The 22996-nt window shown below is 38.7% G+C and overlaps 4 protein-coding genes across 8 annotated transcripts; 1 reads left to right on the forward strand and 3 right to left on the reverse strand.

Annotated features, from left to right (window-relative positions):
• Positions 1 to 1410: 1410 nt before the first annotated feature.
• On the reverse strand, positions 1411 to 8424 carry LOC149020555 (uncharacterized). 3 transcript variants are annotated; one of them, XM_089148732.1, is made up of 3 exons: positions 8261 to 8424; positions 2807 to 4577; positions 1411 to 1629 (listed from the first exon to the last, which is right to left on the reverse strand). In XM_089148732.1, the coding sequence occupies exons 2-3, from the start codon at positions 4573 to 4575 to the stop codon at positions 1623 to 1625; spliced, it is 1776 nt and encodes a 591-aa protein (XP_089004858.1). In that variant the 5' UTR covers positions 4576 to 4577; positions 8261 to 8424; the 3' UTR covers positions 1411 to 1622. The 3 variants fall into 3 exon arrangements, with proteins under 3 accessions (XP_089004858.1, XP_089004856.1, XP_089004859.1); XM_089148730.1 differs by having other exon boundaries at positions 2807 to 4649; XM_089148733.1 differs by lacking the exon at positions 1411 to 1629 and having other exon boundaries at positions 2803 to 4649.
• Positions 8425 to 8628: 204 nt separating this feature from the next.
• On the forward strand, positions 8629 to 15636 carry PDE329 (calcium homeostasis regulator). 3 transcript variants are annotated; one of them, XR_016172221.1, is made up of 4 exons: positions 8629 to 9139; positions 11178 to 11342; positions 14098 to 15007; positions 15546 to 15636. XR_016172221.1 is itself a non-coding variant. In XM_089148735.1 (3 exons), exons 1-3 carry the CDS (start codon positions 8738 to 8740, stop codon positions 14416 to 14418), a joined length of 888 nt encoding a protein of 295 aa, XP_089004861.1. In that variant the 5' UTR covers positions 8629 to 8737; the 3' UTR covers positions 14419 to 15133. The 3 variants fall into 3 exon arrangements, 1 of the variants encoding a protein (XP_089004861.1); XM_089148735.1 differs by lacking the exon at positions 15546 to 15636 and having other exon boundaries at positions 14098 to 15133; XR_016172222.1 differs by lacking the exons at positions 8629 to 9139; positions 11178 to 11342; positions 15546 to 15636 and adding an exon at positions 11352 to 11515 and having other exon boundaries at positions 14098 to 14186.
• LOC149020557 (protein CORTICAL MICROTUBULE DISORDERING 4-like) lies at positions 15154 to 18116 on the reverse strand. The gene is made up of 4 exons (XM_089148734.1): positions 16749 to 18116; positions 16371 to 16573; positions 16195 to 16286; positions 15154 to 16120 (listed from the first exon to the last, which is right to left on the reverse strand). Exons 1-4 carry the CDS (start codon positions 17536 to 17538, stop codon positions 15238 to 15240), a joined length of 1968 nt encoding a protein of 655 aa, XP_089004860.1. The 5' UTR covers positions 17539 to 18116; the 3' UTR covers positions 15154 to 15237.
• A 2835-nt stretch (positions 18117 to 20951) lies between these two features.
• On the reverse strand, positions 20952 to 22257 carry LOC149020558 (transcription factor bHLH162-like). The gene is made up of 3 exons (XM_089146937.1): positions 21927 to 22257; positions 21509 to 21847; positions 20952 to 21409 (listed from the first exon to the last, which is right to left on the reverse strand). Exons 1-3 carry the CDS (start codon positions 22053 to 22055, stop codon positions 21341 to 21343), a joined length of 537 nt encoding a protein of 178 aa, XP_089003063.1. The 5' UTR covers positions 22056 to 22257; the 3' UTR covers positions 20952 to 21340.
• Positions 22258 to 22996: the final 739 nt, after the last annotated feature.

A 22996-nucleotide genomic window follows, 5' to 3' on the forward strand; every position in this document is an offset into this window, starting at 1 on the left:
TTGTTAGCTCTAAGAAAGCCAATGGCATCATGTACAACCATTTCCATACGAAAGAAGTAAAATAGTGTTTATGACACTATTGTCATTACCTCTTAACACTAGTGATCAGTTGAAGTATCAGAGAATGTGAAGCATATGTGATTAACAAACAATCGACTGTCTAATGTTAAGAATGAATGATGAATTATTGTGGTGATACTAGAATAAATGAATTCATATTTTATCCCATGAACAAAAAATTTAAAGATCATTCACACCACCCCACCTATCAGATATCTTGGTTTCTAAAAGAGTACTAAGTTGGTCATTTTCTGAATCAATCATGCAATCCGATGGATTAGTAACACTTTAGGCATGCATCAACATACACTTTAATAGTTTAATCCCATTAGTAACACTCAATGCAACAAAAGGAATAAAACTAATTTGCTGTAGCGGCTACACCCTGCATATGTATGAAAACCAATCCAATGGTGATTACTCCAAAAAAAAAAAAAAAAAAAACCAAACCAAACCAAACCAACCAAACCAAACCAATCCAGACCAAACCAATCCAATGGTATTTGACGATGATACATATGATGATACATATGTAAATATAACTTTTTTTTATTTTTACATTTATCTTTAACATTTTATAAATTCAAAAATAACTTTTGTCGACTCATTGATATTGGTCTCTTTAAACCTCCGGAAAGCCAGGAGGGGAAAAGAAAGGGCTTGAATGATGCATGCAATATCTAAGTCGCCCCCACAATGAAAGGAGTGATGTTAGTTCTTTTCTGGTGAAGTTGCATAATCAGTGGGTAAAGCAGAATACTTCAGTAAGAAGGAACCCAAGCACATTGGCAGTGAACGGCGGGCCCCAGTGCTGCTTTCCAAATTCCAATAACAAAAATGGAATTGTGACCACATCACTTTAGCCGTATGATCGAACAGCGACTTGACGTGCTTCAGGAAGAACAGGGGCAACTTTCTATCATATCAATCCACATTCTGGACAAAAATGACTACCACAAGTGTAAATCCCCCATTTGTGGGCTACCAAAGATACTATCTTAACCTCTTTGTACTGTACATATTCACCTTAACTTTCTTTTCTTTTCCCGGGGTGAAAGAGGTTTTTTGGTATTAAATAATTATAAATTATAAAACTAAAAATAAAAACCAAGAGTAAATCAATATAGTTTTCTCACGTCTGTATTCTTTTTCCGGTATTTCTATTCTATCCGTTTATATCAAAACCGATACAGTCAAAATCTCACCATGTCACCCACACACACACAGAGGACTGTGTTCTAATAAATACAATTTCAGAGAAGAAAACGTCTGAAAACGGTGACTTCCAGGTAAAAAGGGGGAGAGAGTTTACTGTTCACTATTCTTCTTTTTTGGCCCCGGGGGGGGGGGGTTGTGTGTGTTCTTTCTTTTGATTGGGTGGAGAAAGATGGCATAGAATTGATAAAGATCTGATACAGATTTATCAAGTTACCTGAAATATCCATAAGTAAGAAAGAACTGGGAAAAACAATAACTCACAGAGATGTTACAACAGTTTAGGCTGAGAAAGAGAGCATTTCGACAAAATTCCTATCCTTCCCTATCCTCACACCGCAAATTGGCTAATCCCTGCAAGTGGAAGCAGAACATCAGCAATTGGCCATAAAGTCACAAACTAATGGAATCTCACATTCTTAAATGAACAAGCCTTGTGATGAGCAACAGGATCTAGAATTTCCAAAATTAAATAACTAGATAAATAGAAGTTGTTTATCCCTGGTCTGGCTTGGAGATTCTTGGAATACATACGCCTTTGATTCTGGCATTTGATTGGGATGGTAATACTCAGCAGTGACGCATAAACAATGGTAGTAGTTAAAACAAAATCTCATTTACTTAACCAAAAGTAAACTAATATACATAGTCAAAGAGCATGAGAAGATCTACATGCATCATGATTAAGGACTGCAACATAACCCCACACCCAAATAAATAAATAATATTATAAAAAAAATAATAAATAAAAATAAAAAGCAGAAGAAGAAGCAAAGCCATAGCCTTCATCTCCAAGAAAATGCAGCAAAATAACTTCATCCTAGTACAAGTATTCATCGTCAAGAAACATCTGTCTCAACAACAAACAGTCAACTATCTAGCCACTCCTTAAGGGGTCCACCCAAGTGTCTATCATCCAACCATCAGATGAAGATAAACAGCAAACACATAATAAAAATAATTTCATTTTCTCCACGTCAAACTAGTTTCAATCAATTATATCATGATACTCATAATACGATGAATGAATGGTAACTGCCCGCACCACCAAGTTTTTCTCTAACAAGTCACAAGACCAGAGAAGGAAGTGGTGTCACAAAGGAAGCTGGCATAAGAACCATTGACCAGGCTTTTGGACATGATTGTAGTAAAGAATTCATGCGATGACTTTCAAGTAACTTATAGAAATGATTAACTGATATGGGAGGAAAACAAGAATGGAAAAAGTTACAGAAGAATTTCTAAGTGCCAGTATTCACAACTGAGGGAGCTAGGTTAGTTTGCAGAACACATGATATGCGATGCAAAAGTTGAAAGCAGCTAGTATAAACACATTTATTTCATTTAACCTGTCACTGAATTCAACACCACTAACACACTCTCATCAACTCAAGTCAGCATTGAGTATCACTAAGAACCACAAATCAAATTAATTTTTAGTTTCAAAAAAAAATAATAATAATAATAATTTTGAGATCCATGCAAATAGAGGAAAAGGTTTTGGCAAGCATCTAAAGAATAGGATTATTACCAGTATTTAATCATGCCATCCCAGCCACAGGTAGCCACTTTGCTTTGTTCCAGTGGATGCCACTCACAGCCAATGCATACACCCTCGTGACACTTTAGTGTTCTGAACACTTTACAACTTTTCCAGTCCCAAAACCAGCATTTCCCCTCGCCATCACCAGACATGACAAAGCGTCCATCTGGCGAGAAATTGACTTGGCAAGCATAACCAGCCACTATGTGCCCTGCAAATCTCTTTTTCTTGTTGAGCTGAAACCTCTCCCTTGTGCTGTAAATAAGAATCTGATTGTCCAAACTCTGAGCCGCAAGCCAATTTGAATTGGGGTGAAGGGAAATCGCTGGCATTGAGTGCATGTGAGGTTCACTTATGTATTTTATTACAACAGGAATTCCAAATTCCCACACACGAAGGGATTTGTCATCACTCGATGTAACGAATCGCCTGTTATTGTCCACGAATGTAATGGTATTTACAGCACCCAAATGTTGATCATACTCTTGGGTGATCTGTCCAGTGTTCACATCCCACTGAACAATCTTTTTATCACTCATACCTGCAAGCAGGATGTTCTGCTTGTCATCATCTGGGTTGAGCTTCACAACGTAGGGGATCTTCCCTGTGGAAAATGTTGAAATTACCTTCCCAGTCTCCGTATCCCAAAGCTTGATATTTTTATCATAACCAGCACTCAAAAATTTTGTCCCATCATTTGAAAAGGAGATGTCACGAACAGCCTTTGAATGGCCCATGTATGTTCGCATGCACTTTCCTGAATTGAAAACATCCCAAATCTTGACTTTGGTATCCATTCCGGCTGATAGGAGTAGATGTCCATGTTTTGGAAAGAACCGAATGGCCGATACACCTTTAGTGTGCCCACTCCATGTGTGAACCCACCGTTTAGGAATGTAACAATGGTCATTTGTCGCCTTGGCATCTTTTGGGGGAGCAATCCATGATCTACCCTGGTAGTCTTGTTCCTCCTTCCCATGGAAAGTACTCTTATCTGTTATGTGTTCAGTCTTATCCCCTCCTCCACCCCTCTCCTTCTCAGCCTTCTTTACTGCGTGCTCCTCTGCATACTTCTTCTGCTCTTCCGTCAGTTCTGTCTGCAACCCTTCCTTCTTCCCAGCCCATGGGCTCTTCCGGTTCTTCTTTAGCCAGTCTTCTGATGCAGGATTGTCAATCTCAGACATATTAGCATCACCACCAGAATCACCAGGCTCCTCGTTCTCCAATTCTTTCTTTTTCTCAAGCTTTCTCTTCTTCTGCTCATGCTCAGGAATATTATAAACAGATACACCCCTGTTTCTCTGTAAAGCCTCCAAATCACCAACATAATTGTTCCCTTCTGAAGCTGCAGGATCGGCAGCATATCCATACTTGTAAAATGTATTGTACTGTTCATCAAAGATGAAGGGTTCTATTGATGTGTCCTCCACAAATCCTAACTTGTGATTCCTCATGCCCTGGGCTATACCATCCTTCGCATAGGGATGAGCCGGGCCATATATCGGAGCCCAAAGTTGGTCATATGTAGGGTTAAAAGCAACAACATGCTGAGATGGATCAATTGGTTTGTAGAGAGTTCGATTTTGTTCAGCGACTGTAAGGGCAAGCATGGTGTCGTCAACCTTCGGAGCTGCGGTTTTTGAAGGTAAAGACATTCGAGGAGAAGAGTCTGGTGATGAAGGAGCAGATGAGGTTGATGTAAGGTTTTGGTCTTCCTCATCATCGCTTTTTGCTGCATAGGACTGAAGCAAATCCATAGCTGCTTCACCAAGTTCACCAGATGTTGGAGGCTATAAATATGAAACAGGGAATAACCTCATATAAGTAATACCTGAAAAAGAAGCAACAAAATATCAGCACTCTTATAGGCTATTTGCATACTTTGAATGGCGCAATTGATTACTTTGAAAATGAACAGAGGCTGATCAGAGACAAAGACATCTACAGTCTACCATTTGTAAATACTATTTATATAAAGAGATCTTGCAGTTAAGCCTTACCACTAGACTCTTGACTAATTGTTCTTAAATTTTATATACAATACCAATAATCCACAACTAACCAGATGCTAGAAAGAAAAAATAATCCAATCATCAGACCATATGACCCATTGACCAGTTAACTGCTCTTGGACCTTTGATGGTATTGAATGCCAATGTGGAGCTGAGAGAGACATTACAAACAGATAACAGGACAATAGCATGCCAACAGGGTGTGAAGCAACATTATACTGATAATACAATCCAAGGGTCTGCAGTCTAAAGACACTGCACAAGCCAGTTAAGGACAAAAGAATTCAAAAAATGTTGAGCCATTGAAGCTCTGAAAGGTTTTCGCAAACAGTTTCAATTGTCCATCCAACGGTTCAGATTTCTATGCAAATGGACTCTTGAGTGACAATGTGGTATCAGTAACAGTCTCCAGGCCTGTCCATTACATGATTTGTTAATTGGAAGACCTAAGTGTAATTAGTTACTTCACTAGGACAAATATGAGTTATATTCACTAGAGGTGCACCTATTGGAATGCAACAGAAAAATAACTTCAGCGATTTGAAACACATCAGAACTATGGATCAGCCTCATTTAGGAATAAGGTATTCAAAAATCTATTCCATGGAAAGGGAAACCAGTTAGCTTGAGAACCACAAGTGAAGCACTTCAATAGGAACTTAGCACCTATAGAATCCTGACATGAAGGATCCATCTGCGCAATGATCTCTTAAAAACACTTGCATTAAGCACAAAAACTTTTTCCATCAAATCTCCCTGGGGAACCATAGGTACCACTTACAGAATAGGAGACAAGTCTGCATTTTCTGGGAGAAGGGGGAAACCTAAATCGCAGATTAAGAGAAACAGTGGGAGAGTAGACAATATTGGGCAACCCCTATTCTCTCCCTACCATCTTTTTTATATGGCTATGCTGCGGTATAGAACCCTAAGTTGGTAGAACAGGCTGTGATACGATCCATTGGGAAATCTACCTAATATTCCTATTTGAGTAAATTTATACACATCAACCAAAGTATTTACTCATATACACGAAGGTCATGCTTGGTCTACCAGTCAAGTGCTCACTTGCTGAACAGTTGGTCATGAATATAAGTCCTAGAAATGGCATCCCTGGAAATCCCTAGACCCAGCAACATGCAGAAGCCTTGTGCTAGGTACAATCTTCTACCCACAAGTACCCTATGGTAGATATTACTCTTATACTTAAGGTAGATATAATACTTATACCCTTGGGCACGACTATTTATGGTACATGACCCCCATCCCATTCAACAATTCTGAATGCCATGTATCCAATGGATAAATAAATACTTGGGGAGACAGCTTGTTGATACACCATAACTTTTAATGCCTAACTGCAATCATAAAGAACTCTAAGGTCCACGAAGAAATCATAATCCACATATGAGAATATTGTTTCTCAATAAGGGAGCAATGGAAATCCACATATGAAAATATTATTTCTCAAACAATTGACAGTAATCTCATGCGAGATACTTACATGACCCAGTTCAATATACGATCATGCATGCGTCTCAGAGTTAACATTCCATGGGGCATAAAACGTGAAGACCATCTGAACAGAATGCCTAAAATCCCTCCCAACCATGGATAGTTTTAGGTAAGAACTAGGGGCAGCAAAAGCCTACCAATATCATACAATCATGAACATAATGGAACTTCCTATTAACTGATTCATGAACGCAATTACAACAATCTCCCACCAGTACATCAAATCCAATTAACTATATATCTTACTGTTTCAACATGATTTCAAAATACACTAAGTAACAACACCTTTGTTAGTGAGTCAAAAAAGTTATCCCCACAGTCTACCTCGGCAATGACTGCATTGCCATGCTTTGATGTGCTCAGTTTATTTGCTAATACAATAGCTCTCCTACTATCATAATATAATAGTGGCATGACGAGATTAGGTACCACTCCTAGTTTCATCAAGAATTGACTTGCTCCGACCACTTTTTGGTTGCTTAGCTAATTCTCAAGTAGTCAACGTGAAAGTGGAGTTTGGTGTTGACTTCTTCACTACACTCCCCCATACAACAGACCCACCATCCATAGAACTACTATGCCTATAGTAGTCTATTTTGTCATTGATCTCATTTCAATAATCTGACTGTATATAGCTCAAGATTGAACTAAAAACCACAAACCAAAAATAATATTCTTCAGAATATTATAGATAGCCACCCATTGGTCTTGTCCAAGGTAGGATTGATATTGGTTCAACGATCCTATTATGTAGCATTATGTAGCATACATTGAACCTAGTACAAAATAATACATACATGCGACTTCAGATTGAGAAGCATAAGGAATTGCCTTTTCCTCAAAACTGATGGCATAGTAACTTAGAAAGGCATATTTCATGTTTGATAGGAATATTTGCTGTTACTGGGATATTGACAATGTAATTGGATTATCATAACTCTAGCATCCTAGTCTTGTGATTTATCACAGAGTTAGTCCCAATGATGTAATTGCCTTCAACCTCAAATTTTAGTAGGCAGCCAAATCTTCAAGGTGATGCCGTGCCCAAATATAGGACAAAGAAACAGACTACAATTCAACACTTTTTACAAAATTTTGTTTCCTACAACAACCGATGGTATAATTCATTCAAGATTCTCTGTACTCCAGTTCAAAGAACATTAACCATTGTGTCTCCAACAAATTGCCCAACATGATGAATGTATCCAATTTCATCCACTGAACAATTTTTAGTTTAGACCTATGGACAATGAAGTTACCTAACATCATGCAACCAAAAAAATAAATAAACTCTTTATGAGTTGATTTAATGGAAAAACTACCAACAACTCAAAGACGCCAAATCCAAATCATAGTGTGCATCCACCATGGGAAGAGATTAAAATTAAAAGGGAAAAAAAGAAAGAAAAAAAAAAAACTACCTTGCTAGCAAGAAGCAAGAAATATTACACTTGTAGACCAGATTCTAGCAGGTACCTTGATTTCAGCACAACTCATCCCGTCCAAATATAAGAAATTGCCCTTGAGTCTATAGGAGCAATTTGGCTTGCAAGAAAGCCATGTATGCTTAGTAAGAAGCAAATAGCCGATCAAAAGAACTAATTTCCGAACAAACCAAATTCATACACCTGCTTATGCGGTTTCACGATGAACTCATCCCGTTAGGAGCCTTTGGATGCTCAAGCAAGAGAAACTTCACTAATAAAAACTGATTACCCCTAGAATATTACTAAATCCAAACATCACAAACTCGCCATGAAGAAAACAGCACCGTGATTAAGTATGTCTCCATCCCGTTGTACAATCGTTTGAAACCCCAACACTAGGTTATTAACTAAACCCTTGTGTGTACCAATTAAAAGAGAGAGTAATTCAAGAAAATCGAAGCCGTTATCAGAAACTAAACGAAACTAACCTGGCACCCCTGTTTCGAAGAAGAGCGGAGAATATTAGAAAGCTGCTGTACTTGCTCCTTTCAAGTGTTGTAGTTACTCGAGTTCTTCGATTCCTCACAAGAACCAAGGACTCGATTCTTAGTTCACCCCTCGCAGGATCTCGGGGTGTGAAGAAGAAGCTTCGTTTAAGGGTTTCTGACTGTATGATGCGCGGGAACTCCAATCAATTGACACGTGTTGACTTTACTAGAAGGGGACCCAGTATCATCATCGATTTTATCCGACGGTCACGATTTTCTCACCTTCTACCAACAAAATCGCTGATGCCTTTTGTATTATCCTTATTGGCTAAGGAAATGATAATTACAGCTCTTGCGATAACGGATAAAATGGATACGGATGATGAACTCACCTTCCTCAAAGCCTCGAAAGTGAGGCCAGAAATCTAGCTTAGCAGATGAAACTCGAAGTCCTAGTTCTTCTCGGCTCTTGCAGCCATGGTCGTTGTGACAGTTAGTCCTTCTTCTTCACCTCTTCTTCGTAACTTTCACACTCAAATCTATTCAAGCGTCCGATGCCTATCAAGCATCGCTTCTAACTCCTCACTGATCCCTCTACTACATCTCCATGGGAGCCCTTCCAGGTATGGCAGAGCTGCAAGTGGTTATGGTGTCTTGTCTGTTAAGGGATACATGGAGGAATCGAACTCCATAGCCAGCTTTGCTCGTAAAGTCATCGGTTCTCTCCCTTTGATAGGCCTCTTTGCCAGAATTATTAATGACGAAGGAGGGGTCGGAGGGGACATTGTCGATTTTGCTGAGTTCCGGAGGCGGGTTGGGAAGAAGTGTACTGTAATGGATTCCAGAGCTTTCTATGAGTTCCAAGATCGGCGAGGCCGGGTAAGAAGATTTTTATTCTGTTTTGTTTTTTCTCTCATGTTTGCTTAATCTCTACTGGTAATTGAGCTCCTCTTTCTTCTTTCGGCAACTTAGGCGGATAATATAGAGCAGTCTTCTCTGCAAATGTTTTACTAGGTTCCTGATCTGTATAAGTCTTATCTTCTTAAATAATCTGTTGGAACACCATGTACAAAGTGTCTCTCCACTTCTCTTCCGAATCTTAGAGTTATAACAATTTTAAATTTTAATTGAAGCGTCTTTTGGAGCTCTTCCAAACTAGAAAACAGTGATGCGCATCCAACTTTAAGGAGATCAATAAAAGAACAATATATATATCACCGAGTGTTGTCCCAAATGGAACCCTGAGATACGACTCTGAAACAAAGGGCTTCAACAATGTCCAGTTGGAGGCTGGGACTTCATATCAAAACCCCTCACTAGCTCATAAAAAAGAAAGATGATGTCACTAATATTTCTTCCCGCAATAAATGCAGACTGATTTTCACTGACCAACCCATCCACCATCCCTTAAGCAAGTTATCTGGGAGTTTAGCAACAAACTTGTAAAGGAGGTTACACAAGGCTGTAGGTCTGAACCCTGTGAGAGAGCCAGCCCCCTCAATTTCTCAAATAAGCACATAAGGTTTTGATTGACCTCTTTTCATGAGTTAGATCTCAACTATGAATCAAGTTGCAACATGCAGTGAAGAACTTCATGCTAAACCCAACCAGACTAGCATCCTTGTGAACGTGTTGGATTTGATGGTAGAAAAAATCAGTTTTCTGAGGAAGAGGCTTCTAGCAAAGCCTAGTCACCTGCTTTCTTCTTAATGTTCTCTACCTTGATTAGAACATTCCCAACCCTTGTGGTCAATTTTGGAGGTAGAGTTTCCATTGAAAGGATATTTCATGGATCTGTTTGAAACAGATCTTTTGGAGACCCCCCCCAAAACTTAAACCAGTTAATCTTGCCCCTCTGTCTATAGGAGCTATTTTCTTCTGTCTATAGGAGCTCTTTTCTTGGGCCAGAAGATCACATAGCTTGTTGATAAGCACCTTCTCCTGATTGGCCAAAGAGATAAATTCCCCTCTCCCTTTCATTCTGAAGATGCTTATGAACATCCTCTAGCTCCTTTTTGCAAAGCATGAACACAGACGATTGCATTCCCAGAGGAGAGAGATTCCAGGCCTTTAGAGGCATCTTATTTTTTCTTAATTTCTCTTAACTTCAGGTCAAAGGAAACTAGAGGCAGAGCCTCCTTATCCCATGGATGATATGTAGATAATCTTCTCAACCACATATCAAATAACTTGTAGGGTTTGGAGACAAAGGACACGTGGATTTGGAAACCTGGGCTACAATGGCTCCAGGGGAATTTAGGGCAGCCTCAGAGGAGCTGTAGGAAGACAAACCAATGATGATCAACTCCTAATCCAAATCAAAGCAATTTGGTTGGCACTGCATTACCTATTACTCCGACTTATCTGTGACCATCTCAAAAACAGTTGTTTCAATATCATCCAAGCGAGTATTAAACTCCCCGAGTAAATTTCCACCAAGGTGGATTTCTTAATGTGATATTTCAACTTTCATCAATGCTGTTGATTAGTTTCTTACCATTGTGGGCTGGGGATAAGTTCATGCAACAGTGAAACATGACAAAAAAGAAAGAAAACATAAAAAAAGCTGAAAAAGAAAAAGCAGAAGCAATGCTTAGATTTAGAGAATCATAATTTAAAATCTGAGCACCATCACTCCTCTGTGATACCTCAAACTGGAAGGAGGGGGAAACAAAAAGTTGGTATATGGGGTTTGTAGAATACTCTTTTAGCCTGATTGTAGCTTCAATTTGGCCAGAATTTTTTCCACCATCAAACTATACAGAAGTTAGCTTGCTTATAACTTTCTTGCAATTTTCTATCCTTTCTTACAATTTCCATGTGGCTCTCTGAGCTAGCGAACAGCCAATAGAAGTGGTTTCTTTGTTTTGCTCTTCTCTTGGTGGGCTTAATTGAATTCCTAATCTTTTCTGGGTAGGCAGGGGATCCTTTGTATGTTCTGCTCTGCTGTTGGTTGGCTGCAGTTGGTGCTGGTTTACTCAAGTCAGAAGAAATTCTGGAAGGTGTTGCACGGCTTCGCATTGCTAATGATATTGAATTTGAAGAGGAGAACTTCATTGCCATCATGAATGTAGCAAGAGAGGTTGGTTTCTCTTTTGTAGTTCATGTAGTTGTGAATCTTGTGATATTTTCATTCAGTAAAAATCCTGATCCTGGACATTTTTGCACTTTTACTTCATATGCAAAACTCTAAACTATAATGATATTGAATTTGAAGAGAAGAACTTCATTGCCATCATGAATGTAGCAAGAGAGGTTGGTTTCTCTTTTGTAGTTCACTTAGTTGTGATATTTTCATTCAGTAAAAATCCTGATCCTGGACATTTTTGCACTTTTACTTCATATGCAAAACTATAAGCTGATACATTGTTTTTGGTGTGCTCTCCACTGGACACATGAGAAGCTATTGTACGACTTCTTTCTATCAGTTACATCACATTTATATAAAAAAGTATAACTCTAAATATTTGCTTTTTAGAGATAATCTAACTCTTTAAGGTGAAAATTAGAAAGCTATGAGCATAATATAAAAAAATAGTTGTCCCGCTATCTGAATTCTGGACTTCATAAATGCAGTGGTCAGGTCACTTGGAGCTTCAAAACTTAACAATGCATTCATAGTCAACATCACTCAGATTTTATGTCTACATTCCATTTATCTACTTCTAGGTTATTGTAATTATGTGATGATGGCTCGAGGGCTTGAAGACCTGTGTTAACAGATGGAACTCGAAGGTCAAGTATGAAGAGAATAAGAAACCTTGATATCAAGCTTGCTCTTTTTTCTTTTTCTTTTTTTTCTTTTTTTTCCTTCTTTATTTTGCGGGTGGGAGAGGGGTTGGGGTTTACCGTATCAAGCTTGCCAATACATATAAATGAGGGACAGTGTAAATGCCATAGGCATATATAGAATTCAATCCCTTTTGATCCCCTCTTACTATCTTCCTCTTACTTCTTTATTTAGGGTTCTCGAAAATATATTGAAAGCGACTTATCATTATGTTGTGCTCAAAAGTTGTCATTTATCATGAATGTTTTCTAGTACACCTGTGAAATGACAGTATGTACCATCATTGGCATGAACATATATATATGTTACACTAGAAAGAAAAAAGCACGGTTATAAAAATTTTGACTCCTTAAAGGATGGCAGCAGGAAAATTCCTTTATGTGAAATTGAGTTTATTCCGTTTTATATTAGTTTATAAGAAGACTAATTACGGGTACGAGACGTGGGGAGCCCCCTCCTCCATCGGTCGTGCCAGAAAAGAGATTATTTGATCTGCGCGACCAATGCGTCAGTCTTGCCGAGAGGTATTGCCCACATTTGTTTGATACTCCTATGAATGTCGGCTTGCGTTGGTTACCCGTGTGGTCATCCTCACCGGTGAAGGATGGGGGTATACCTGAAAACGTGCCATATTTAAACGACGACAACAACCATTAAACCTTTGTCCCAAGTAAATGGGGGTGGGCTGCATGGACTCTTGCCTTCCATGTAAAAACATCAAATATGAAGGGGAACTGCATAGCAATAATAAGGATATGTACTTGTCAACAACAGTTGGAAAGATTTCGTAGTTTATCTTTAATAGCTAAAATTAGGGTGATGATGTTACTTTTGTCATGCAAAGAACATTGCATCCAAAATTTAATGCATATACCTTTCATAAGAAGTGTAAGGATTATGCCTCAAGGTGTTGCATATCTAACACCATCTTCTACTGAACAATAGCTTTGAGCCTCAAGATGTTTCCTTTCATGCTACTTCAACAAGTCATTTTTCTTGTGCCTGTTCTCATTGGAAACCATCACCTTGAGCTACGTGTTTTTATTTATTTAATTATTTGGTCCGGCCTCTTTCAACCTCTTCTTCAGGTGTAGTATCTGAATAGGAGCCTTGTTCAACTGTGCCCACAGACCCATAAGCCCCCGAGGCTAAGCAAAAAGGAAGAGATGCTCTGGCTTTCTTTGGTCTTGAAAAAACAATTTCTTTCTGTGACGCGTATGATGGTTTATGTCTTGTTAGCAATCTCATTTTGGTGCTCCTGCAAACCATTCTTCTGGTGAAGTGTTTGAAAGACGGACCTAATTTAACGGTCCCACCAAAGGCTGCCTTTAGGTAGGTGGACGGAGAAGGTGGATGCTGAGCCCAGATGAAGTTCTGACCAAATTCTCTAAATCACTGCTGACCGAGCAGTAATTGGATCTTGTTGTAAAAAGCTGGCTTGCTTAATCAATCTTCATGTTGTCACCAATCCTGTACTCACAAAGCTGCTTCTAATGTAGGAGTTGTCATTCTATCCTTCCAAGCCCTGCCATTTCTCCAACTTAACGTCCTCATCTGAGTTTCAATCTGCCAAACCATATTAGGCAATGAAGAAATTGTAGCAAGTGAATGAAATGAGTTTTACCACAGCATGTATAAAGAAGATCAAGAGGGATTGCAGTTATAACAGAGTACTCTGACCTAGCATACTAGAGCGGCACGTCCCTAGGATGGGAAGATAGAGAAATATTATGTGTCTCTAATAACACAGCGACGGTAGGAGAGCAACAGAAGGATAATAGCTCTATTATATTCTAATTGTAAATTAATTATTTAAATTAGGTGATGGATAGATACAAGATAATATGACTTTGTTTGGCAGCCTTGATATTCACTGCAGCATTTTATTTCCATAATTGAATGGCACTCTTCTCTTTTTCTTTTTTTTTTGGGGTGGGGGGGGGGAGGGGGTGATCTAGAACCTGCCTTCTATCATGCCTGAATTTTTTTGATAATTTTAAGGACTGTTTTAATCACCATGGTTTTACAAAGGGATGTCTGAATGCAGAGGCGAGCGAAGCTGAAGGTTGCTACTCCCACAATTCCAATGGAGGTTCGAGCTGAGAAAGCCCTTGATGCTATCTACGTTTGTTGCTTTGGAAAGGATCCCATAGAAGAAGAGGATGAGAGGTTGCTCTCTATCATGCTTAATGCAGTTTTTCCCTCAATTGGGCAATCTGAGGTAGCTAGGATTGTTGGAGCCAAGGCAAAGAAAATTTCTGAAGGTGGTGAAGATGATAGTTTCCCTGAGCCCAAGTCTTTATCAGAAGAAGCAGTTAGATTACAGATGAAGGACCTCGAGTTCCTAAAACAGAACAGTGAAACGTAAGAGGAAAATGTTGCTGACTTTTGTTCTGACACTTTTAGTTATGAAGCTTCGGAAAATCTAGGGCTCTGTCCTTTTATCTTGTCGTACAGTTGTACCTCATCATAGAAACATCTGAAGATGATAAAAAGCTCTGGTCAACCAGTCTTATGCTTCCGACAGTAGTAGTTTTATGGAATTGCTGCCAAACTTTGGGTTCGATTCATGTTTCATCAATACAGAAAAAATGGTTAATCTACCAAAAATAGCTTCTAAAGTTAAAAATATTGCACCTACTTAGAGTTTTTGTGGATTTAGAATTTTGGAATTGGAGTAACATATTCTTGCTTTATCTACAAAAGCTGAGATACTTATTTTTCTGCATGCAAAAGGTTGGTGTATTTAATTTGTTAAAAAAGTAGTTGTTTGTCAATGGAAAGCTCATGTTCTTTACTAGTTAGACAATTTTCCTGATACAAATTTCGTAGGTGATCCCAGTCCTCCAGGACCACAGTTACTCTATGGTCACCCAGATGGTGCATGATACATGTTGGAATTGAATCTATGATCTCTGCTTTAAAGGGAAAGTATACAAAGTGTTTCAGGAAGGATTGTAAGTTTTTATCTTTCTTTGCATGTACATTTCACCTTTCTCTCTATTACGACAGTGCTGTCAATACTGCATGTTCAGCAAGGGATGTCTTTTCTTTCCACTTATTTGAATGCCTTGTAGTTAAAGTGCTACTGTAGTTGTTGGTCATTTTTTACTCAAAATGGAAACAATGAACCAGATAGAGTTTAGGCATAATCTCGTGTTAATTGGAATTCATAAATTACATCAATTCAAGGATTCTTCATCTTGATTCTCAACTTTCTGGCTATCTGTGTTGCTCTAGGGTGAACTGGACTCTTATTGTTATCACATTGGTGAACCTTCACCCAATTTATAACCTTGAGAATGAGAGATTGTGATACTGTGCGAGTATCACTTTCTGTTGTCCCTCGCGTTGTCTTCATGCCTGTTTCTAGTGCTTTCTCTATGAAATCCATAAACCAGTTTCTAGCTTCAATTTCAATCTGTTTGCCTAATTTGATAGTATTATTGAGTCTGCAAGGGGCTGATTTCTTATTCTCATCATTCTCCGAGGCAGATTCCGGAGGCAACTTTCCTCTTGGGCTGAATCCACATATTCTTTCAGAAGAAAATTTATGGCTCAAGTTTGATCCTGGGTGCTTTCTGGGGGCTGCCTTGACATCGATTCGTTCTGGCATTGCTGCAAGTGACCCGTTCTCATCATTCTCCAAGGTAGATTCGGAGAGCAGCTTCCCGTTTGGAGTGGATCCACCTATCACTTCCAAAGAAAATTTCTTTTCCAAGTTTGATCTCAGGTGCTTCCTAGGGGTCGACTTGAAATCACTTCTTTCTGGCATGGCTGCGATCGACTTACTTAATGTTGATCTTCTCATTGATGAATTGAAATCTAAGTTCTTGTTTTGGCCTATTGAGCGACTTTCTTGTAAGATGTTGGCTTCTTCTTCAGCTTTTTTCTTCTTTCCCTCTGTCTGCTTGCTAATTGGGGTTTCAACAATGTCACTGCATGTAACTGCTTGAATTGACTCCATGTCAGCCACTGCTTGCAGCATTTGATGATGAAACTCCAGAAACTGATCAAAACAATCAGCTGGAGCATCTGATTTTGCTTTTTTTGCCAAGTCAGAAAACATCCTGAAGGTAAATAAGGAATATTAAAATAACTAAAAACAGCCACGGAGGCAGGGAATTATATGCTACAGCCATACCTGAGAACTCGTACCAAACTGTCAGAGGCAGAGGCATCTCTTAATACTTGAAGTGCAATTCTCTGCGCTGTTTCTTTCTGTTGAATGGCTTCCTGTCACAGTCAAAAAGAAAGGATTTTAAAATGGATTGTTTTTAGATGGAAACACACTAAAAGATCTCAAATTACAAAATTTACCTTTCCAAGTATACTAAGTTTTTCAGGTAAAAACATGAAGAGACTACCACCTTGCTTGGATTTCAAATTACCACACTGAGATTGCAGTTGGAAAGTTCCAATGGAATATGAATTGTTCTGTTTCTGTTCTTCCCCTGCCTGTTTGGAAGAGTCTTCTACTCTCATGTTTCTTAATCTGGGTTGGGGAGTTGAACTCTTCTTTTCTGGAGTAAGCAGAAAAGACATAATAGTTTAGTTCATCTCCAAACTTGTTCAAGGAAACTGAACTACTAACTTGGACAGTTTCAATTTCTGCAGTTCTTTGTAAATGGACAGGAAGTACAACTGTTTCCAGTTATGTTGCAGAGTTGACACAAATGGTAAAGAGATAAAATGTACCTACAGGGTTGATGAAAGGACTTTTTGGGATCATCAGTTCTGGTTCACAAGCAACCTTGCTCCTTGTAACTCCGGTCGCCGAAAACGGGTAGACACAGCTCTTCCTAACATCGACAGGGCTTTCTCTCTTTGAACCTGACATCTTGGGCAGAAGTCCTCCCACTGAAGATTTGTAAACCATGCTTGGATTTTCATCCTTGAGCATTTTCTCTCTGACCAGTGGAGAATTTGGAAAACTCCTCCCTGTTTTCATTGGACAGGGTCTCTCTTTTTCTGGTGTTCTCTGATCAAAATCCAAAGGAAATGGTTTCATGATGGAAGGGGAAGAACAGGAAATACCAACTGAACTACACCAGAGACCTCTTCTGTGAGCAGAGAGTTCTGAATTAAAGGTTCTCTCTTCAGTTTTGTCTCCATCGTCTCTGTGACTTCTTATCGGTTCAGGGGTGCCCAGCAGAGGGTGTCGACCAGGGAGAGGCTTCATGCCTTTGACGATTGGAACAGGGGACCCTGGCTCTAACCGGTCTACATAGATGAACTGCCCTAGCTGCATCTTGTTGCTAAGAACTAGATCATGTTGTTCAAGGGGCAGACTAACATAGATCGAATGTGAAGAATCAGAAACCTTTACGTGGAAACCATGTTTAGGCCAGAGATTCTTCTGATCGAGATCTGCTGGAGCAATATCAGTTACCTGCAGAAGTGAGTTTCTGTGCTCACCAGTAGGTTTAACCCCTGTTTGCATTCCATGGAGAAGCTTCAATATAATTCCAGGAGCCAGTGCTGCCATTGTCTTCGTTGAGAGGGAGACAAAAGAAGGGTCAAGGTTGGACAATTTACGAAGATGACTCAGTGAGTTATAAGCTGCAAGGAAAAGGATTGGTTGGGGAGTTGGGGTGTTGATCTACTTCCAACTAGAATCAGAACAAACTCGATGTGGAGGAAAATTAGTGTTTCGGTGGGATCAAATGGGATCAAAAGAAACTAAAGAGACCAGGAAGGAATGAGACTTATTCATTTCTTGATTTACAATCTGAACAACATCAACAAACTAGATGTTTGCCGTTTAAAGAACAAACACAGCAAAAGAATTCCCCAGATAGGTCTGAAGAACCAGAGACATTGTGGAGATCCGAACCGTGGGCGGTTTGGAAGGAAGAACGGAACCCATTGCCACGATTCTGGTAGCTGCTTCGAAATTTTATATTTATTCCGTCGAGTTCTTACGGGCGGCGAGAAACAGAGCAGGTTAACATAATGGAGAAGAGACGGGCTGATTAGACTTGGAGGAGCTGGTTTTTGAATTTTGGATTTTGGAACGTTGGAGCAAACGTTCATATTCAATTTGATACCCCCGACGATTTTAAACCAAGGCTCCAGTCCAGGGTAAGTGCGGGTACTTTTACATCTTTAACCTCTGACTGAGTCTAATCTCTAAACCCCTTTTTTTTGGTGGTTTCGTTAAGTATTGACATTTACCAAAAAAAAAAAAACAAAAAAGTATTGACAAACCGTTTGTTGCTCTTGGACGATTGGGTATCTTCAAATTTTGATGTAATAAATGATATCTTTTATTGTCACGTATTTCATCCGTTAGCCATCAAAGAGTTACCTCCCCAACAGTGATGATGGTCTTCGTATAATAAAGGAAGAAATTTATGACCATAATGCTCATTTGGTGATTCTTCTCTTTAGTAGCCCTTTTCTTTTTTTTCTTTTTTTTCGGGGTAAACTAGGGTTGGTTTAGGTTTTTGCAATCACAAGTTCAACATTCTAATCTAAGTTCATTCCTGGCCTAACTCAAATTCAAGATCGATGATTATTGTCTCTGGTCCTAAGTCCTACAGGGCCAAGCCAAGTTTATTTCTGTCCTGATTGGGTTGAGTCGGGATAGATTAATTCTGTCCCTAGTCCTGATTAGCCATATCTTTGGCCCTAATTGACTTTGTATTTGGCCATGGCCCTGATTGGCATCCCGGTTCCTAATTCATTGAGATCAAGCATCAAACATCAATTCACTTCGAAGAAAATGCTCCATTTCTAAAGTGTTAGACCAGGCATGATAAATAACTTTAAAAAGTAAGCAATAACACCCAATATGATGAAAACTAATGGTTTGAGAGTTTTAACACACTATTTATAATAACAAAAAAAAATTGTGTTTATGTTTGCACGAAACACTTATCAAACAGAAATGACAAACCTAAAAAATCAGGAGGAACAAAACCACCCCTTGAATCTCTTTATAAATAAGTCAAAAGACCCAAAAAAAAAAAAAAACCTCAAGGGATCTGATGGAGAACAGGTAAAGAGACCAATTGAAACTAAATTTGGATAGATTTTGAAAATCTAAGTTGATTGTAGAGAATGTCCCACATGAGCTTTTTTTGTAAATTTATAAACATCATAAGGAATCTCATAAAATAAAAAGTTTATCTTCAAAGTTAAGCCATAGGTAAGTATGTTTTCATTCACAATTGTTCGATAAAAATATTTTCATTCAACAAAAAAAAATCTTATTCGAAACCTTATTAACAAGTAAATCAACGATAATTTAGTTTTCCACAAAAAATGATACATTTTTATAATAAAAAAATGATATTTTAGTTACAAACATAACTATATGTCACTGATAAGTTTTTTTGAGATATTACATTGGAGGTAAATGAAAGATGTCAATATTTTTTAAAACTAAAAATGACTTAGGTCGAATCTTAAAAGGTCCAAATGAAAATTACCCTATAATATAATATAAAAAATGAACTCATAGTTTAATATGATCAAAATAACTCAAGTTCAAAATCAAAACTTATATAAAGACTAATATAAAGATTAGGGTAAAAATCAAGGACAATATCAGGGTCAAGATTAATGACAAAATTAGCGTCAAGAATATTACCAAAATTAAGGTCATGATTAGAGCCAAGATCAGGGTCAAGATCAGAGCCAAAATTAGGACTAGAATCAGGGCAAAGATCAGGGTCAGGGTCAAGGCAAAAAATTAGGGAAGGGTCGGATAGGCTCAAGGGGCCAAAGAGTACTCTTAAGCCCGCCCTTGGCCCTAGTCAACTCCAAACTATTTTGCGCCTAACCCACACTTAAGGCCAAAATCTTGAGCCTCAGCCCTATTTGGGCTCAGGCTGCTTAGGACGAGTTAAGGCCGCCAAGGCCAAACTTGCACCCTTGGGATAAACCAAAGAGGGGATATAGTAGTGGCGACCTTGCTTCCTCCACTGCACAAAGTTCAGACTTACGAGTTTGACTTATGCATGCCTTAGCTGTGTGAACTACCAGCACAATCACTGGCCCGTCAACATACCCCATTGAAGGTCTAGTATAGTCGACAAAAGTTATTGTTTAGAATATAAATCGTCCTCAGGTCTCCATTTTGAGAAATCCCAATTCTCATGGCACGCATTGTTTATGAAGGAACGGTAAGGCTGCCAAGTGTAAGGAGATGTAGCTCCTGACCTTAACCACAATATAATAAAACTATAAATATTACATATAGATGTCCTAATTTTACAAAGATTATCTTACAATGTTGGATCAATAAAATACTCAATATTGACTTGGCTCTAACCCAAATTTAAGTTCATTTGACCTTGCCCGAACTTGCCTCAGGACTAAGGTTGAGTCTTGATCTTACTCAAGGTCAAGGTTAGTTCAGGCCATTAAGGTTAAACTTGAATCCTAACATGAACCCTTGACACAAGTTAGGCAAGTACTATGTAAGGAGTCCAGATCAACGACCCCGACAGGGAGCACCTCCCCGACACTTCCTGACCACAAAGATCAATGGGGCCCATGGTAAAAAATACTTTTTGAAAAAAATAAAATAAAATTTCACCAGTGGGACCCAGTGGGACCCATTGGTTTTTGTGATAAAGAAGCCATGGGGAGCACTCTGTGCTCCCCCAACAGGAAGATGATCCGGATTCCCATGTAAGTGTCATCACATATTAACTTTAGTCTTATCCGAGATAATTAGATGGATTGACTAAATGGATCATTATACTAATTAATTTCATCCGAAGTCTTTCTTATGCAAGACCCTAGGCATACATGTGTTTTCCCTCAATTTCTCTAAAGGTTATTGTAGGTCTACAATTTACCCTGGTCTCTTTTATCCTTTCAATTTAAATTAAATCATTTCTTTATATTTTCTCAAGTAAAAGATTTTATTTTATTTTTTAATTTTTTTTCAGGAATCTCAAGTAAATGATCACTTCATTGTATGGGAGCATTCAAATAATGGAAGATTTCATTTATGATTTGCTTTCTCTTTGGATAGTCTTTAGCTTGCTTTCTTCATTCTTTTGCTCATTAGTTTCATAAAAGCAGTAAAGCTTGTTAACTCAACAAAATTCAAAGTTGATGCTTGTAAACCACTCAATTCTTATCTTCCAACAGAACGTTACAGTGGCACACAGAGAGAGGGAGAGAGAGAATCCTTTTAGGATAGCAGAATCATCCAAATTCGAATATCCAAACAAACTAGAATCTTGGCAACCCATTAAACCATTGGTTCAACTCATCAATTGATGATGCTCCGTGAGTCCTTGCAGCCGTAGTTTCCTTCTGAGTAAGAACTAATGAACCAACTCCTTCAATCTCTGGGATAATCTTGAAGTCTCTACACCTACTCTTGAGCTAGCAGCCTTCAAAGATCAAAACAAACAAAACCCATTTACAGTATTAATTAATTAGCTCCAGACCATCAATCTGAGGACAAATAATAAAATTAATCAATTAATTACCTGAGAATGGATAATGTGGAAAATCTTATCACCAACCACAGAGAAGCTAGCGTTGACGATTTCTGCACCTTCTTCTGCAAGAACACTTACAACTTCAGAAAACGAGAAGTTTCTGTTCAACCCACTTATCAAAGTGACCTCCAAGCTATGATCGAACTCCCTCAGTTCAAGTTGTGGCAAAGTGGAGCCAATTATCGTCTCGTCTTCGATGTCTTTGCTGGTTTTGTTGATATCCGTGGCTAAGTATTGCTTTTTTCTTTTCAGTTCTTCCACTCTTTGTTGCAGCTCCTTTATATAGCTCGCTGCGTGATCCAATCGATCTTGTTGTGATGATATTTCCTGAAGATGGTATATCACGTAAGACATTTAAAAGTGAAATAAAATCAAACACACAGAGACAAGCTTGAAGGAAATTGACCTTGGTAGAGTTGTAGTGGCGAGGGATGAGAGAGGCAAGCTTGAAGGAAAGGCCTTTCATTTGCATTCTTCTGTTCCTTTCAATCGTCTTTCGATCTAGTTTCGATAGTGAAACCTTGCCACTCTTCATCTTTTCGGATTAACGTTTTCAATTCTTTGTTGAGGAACTTAGCTAGAAAACCCTTTTGCTATGTTCTAATGTTTTATCTTCAAGAAGTCAAAAACAGAAGCTAGCAGGAGACTTTAAGCAGAATCTCTAAGTTCTAACCCACAGCAAGAGACAAGGACTCAAGGAGAAGTGAAGAAGGAGGAGAAATTAAGGATGGAGAGAAGAAAAGATGTCTTAGGTTTTATAAGGAAAGGGAAGTAGAGAGGAAGGTGTTCTAAAATCAGCCCTTCCAGGCCCACCAGATCACACCATGTCTTTCTCTCTCTTTCTGTGTTGGTGGTGATGGGGGTCATCGTGCCTCACTGCTATGTGTGAAGGCCGCAAGCAATGATCGATGGCTCTCAGGTCAAAGAGTGAGATGTGCGTAGACTTGACTTGCTACAGTAGGAAGAGAGAGAAAAACGGCTTGATTTTGGAAGACTTGGCGTTTCACATTTCACACTCAGGTAGTCAGGTCTCTCTCTGTTTTTTTGGGACCCTGATAAGGAATAGTTGGTGTTGGTTGTTCTTGACTTCTTTCAGACCTAACATCTTTATCCAATGTGGCGTAGAGGTGCTTAGGTAAGAATGGTGATGTAAGCTTACAAGACCCAAAGAGTACACTTTGAGGATAGAGACCACCCAAACCCCCAATAAGGTATCTTTTGAGCGTTCCTTTTTATGCCATGTTTCATATTCGTATAACTAGTCATTCTTTTCGGCTAGAAAAAAACCAAAGTTTAACGAAGTGGCCGGCAGGATCAGATTCCACTCTCACTAATTCCAATTTTGTCTTCAACCAAAGTAAAAACAAGATTTCAATTTTTGGAAGATTAACTTGTGCGACAGAGGATCAAAGGAACACCAACACTAAGTCTCCTAATCTTTTTCTTCTTTTCATTTATCAGAAACCATGGGATCAA

The sequence above is a fragment of the Hakea prostrata genome, chromosome 3 (assembly GCF_041222555.1).
Source record: "Hakea prostrata isolate BN-2017 chromosome 3, UWA_Hpros_2, whole genome shotgun sequence".
Classification (NCBI taxonomy): domain Eukaryota; kingdom Viridiplantae; phylum Streptophyta; class Magnoliopsida; order Proteales; family Proteaceae; genus Hakea; species Hakea prostrata.

What these genes read in the sequence shown, in the direction of transcription:
- LOC149020558 (XM_089146937.1), bottom strand. Translation starts at nt 22,055, where the DNA reads ATGAAGAGTGGCAAGGTTTCACTATCGAAACTAGATCGAAAGACGATT. An exon ending in GCCACTACAACTCTACCAAG is followed by an intron (nt 21,848 to 21,926) that starts GTCAATTTCCTT and finishes TACCATCTTCAG; the next exon opens with GAAATATCATCACAACAAGA. An exon ending in TCCACATTATCCATTCTCAG is followed by an intron (nt 21,410 to 21,508) that starts GTAATTAATTGA and finishes TGATCTTTGAAG; the next exon opens with GCTGCTAGCTCAAGAGTAGG.
- LOC149020555 (XM_089148732.1), bottom strand. Translation starts at nt 4,575, where the DNA reads ATGGATTTGCTTCAGTCCTATGCAGCAAAAAGCGATGATGAGGAAGAC.
- LOC149020557 (XM_089148734.1), bottom strand. Translation starts at nt 17,538, where the DNA reads ATGGCAGCACTGGCTCCTGGAATTATATTGAAGCTTCTCCATGGAATG. An exon ending in AACTTAGTATACTTGGAAAG is followed by an intron (nt 16,287 to 16,370) that starts GTAAATTTTGTA and finishes TGACTGTGACAG; the next exon opens with GAAGCCATTCAACAGAAAGA. An exon ending in AGTTTGGTACGAGTTCTCAG is followed by an intron (nt 16,121 to 16,194) that starts GTATGGCTGTAG and finishes ATTTACCTTCAG; the next exon opens with GATGTTTTCTGACTTGGCAA.
- PDE329 (XM_089148735.1), top strand. Translation starts at nt 8,738, where the DNA reads ATGGTCGTTGTGACAGTTAGTCCTTCTTCTTCACCTCTTCTTCGTAAC. An exon ending in TCCAAGATCGGCGAGGCCGG is followed by an intron (nt 9,140 to 11,177) that starts GTAAGAAGATTT and finishes TTTTCTGGGTAG; the next exon opens with GCAGGGGATCCTTTGTATGT. An exon ending in TCATGAATGTAGCAAGAGAG is followed by an intron (nt 11,343 to 14,097) that starts GTTGGTTTCTCT and finishes GTCTGAATGCAG; the next exon opens with AGGCGAGCGAAGCTGAAGGT.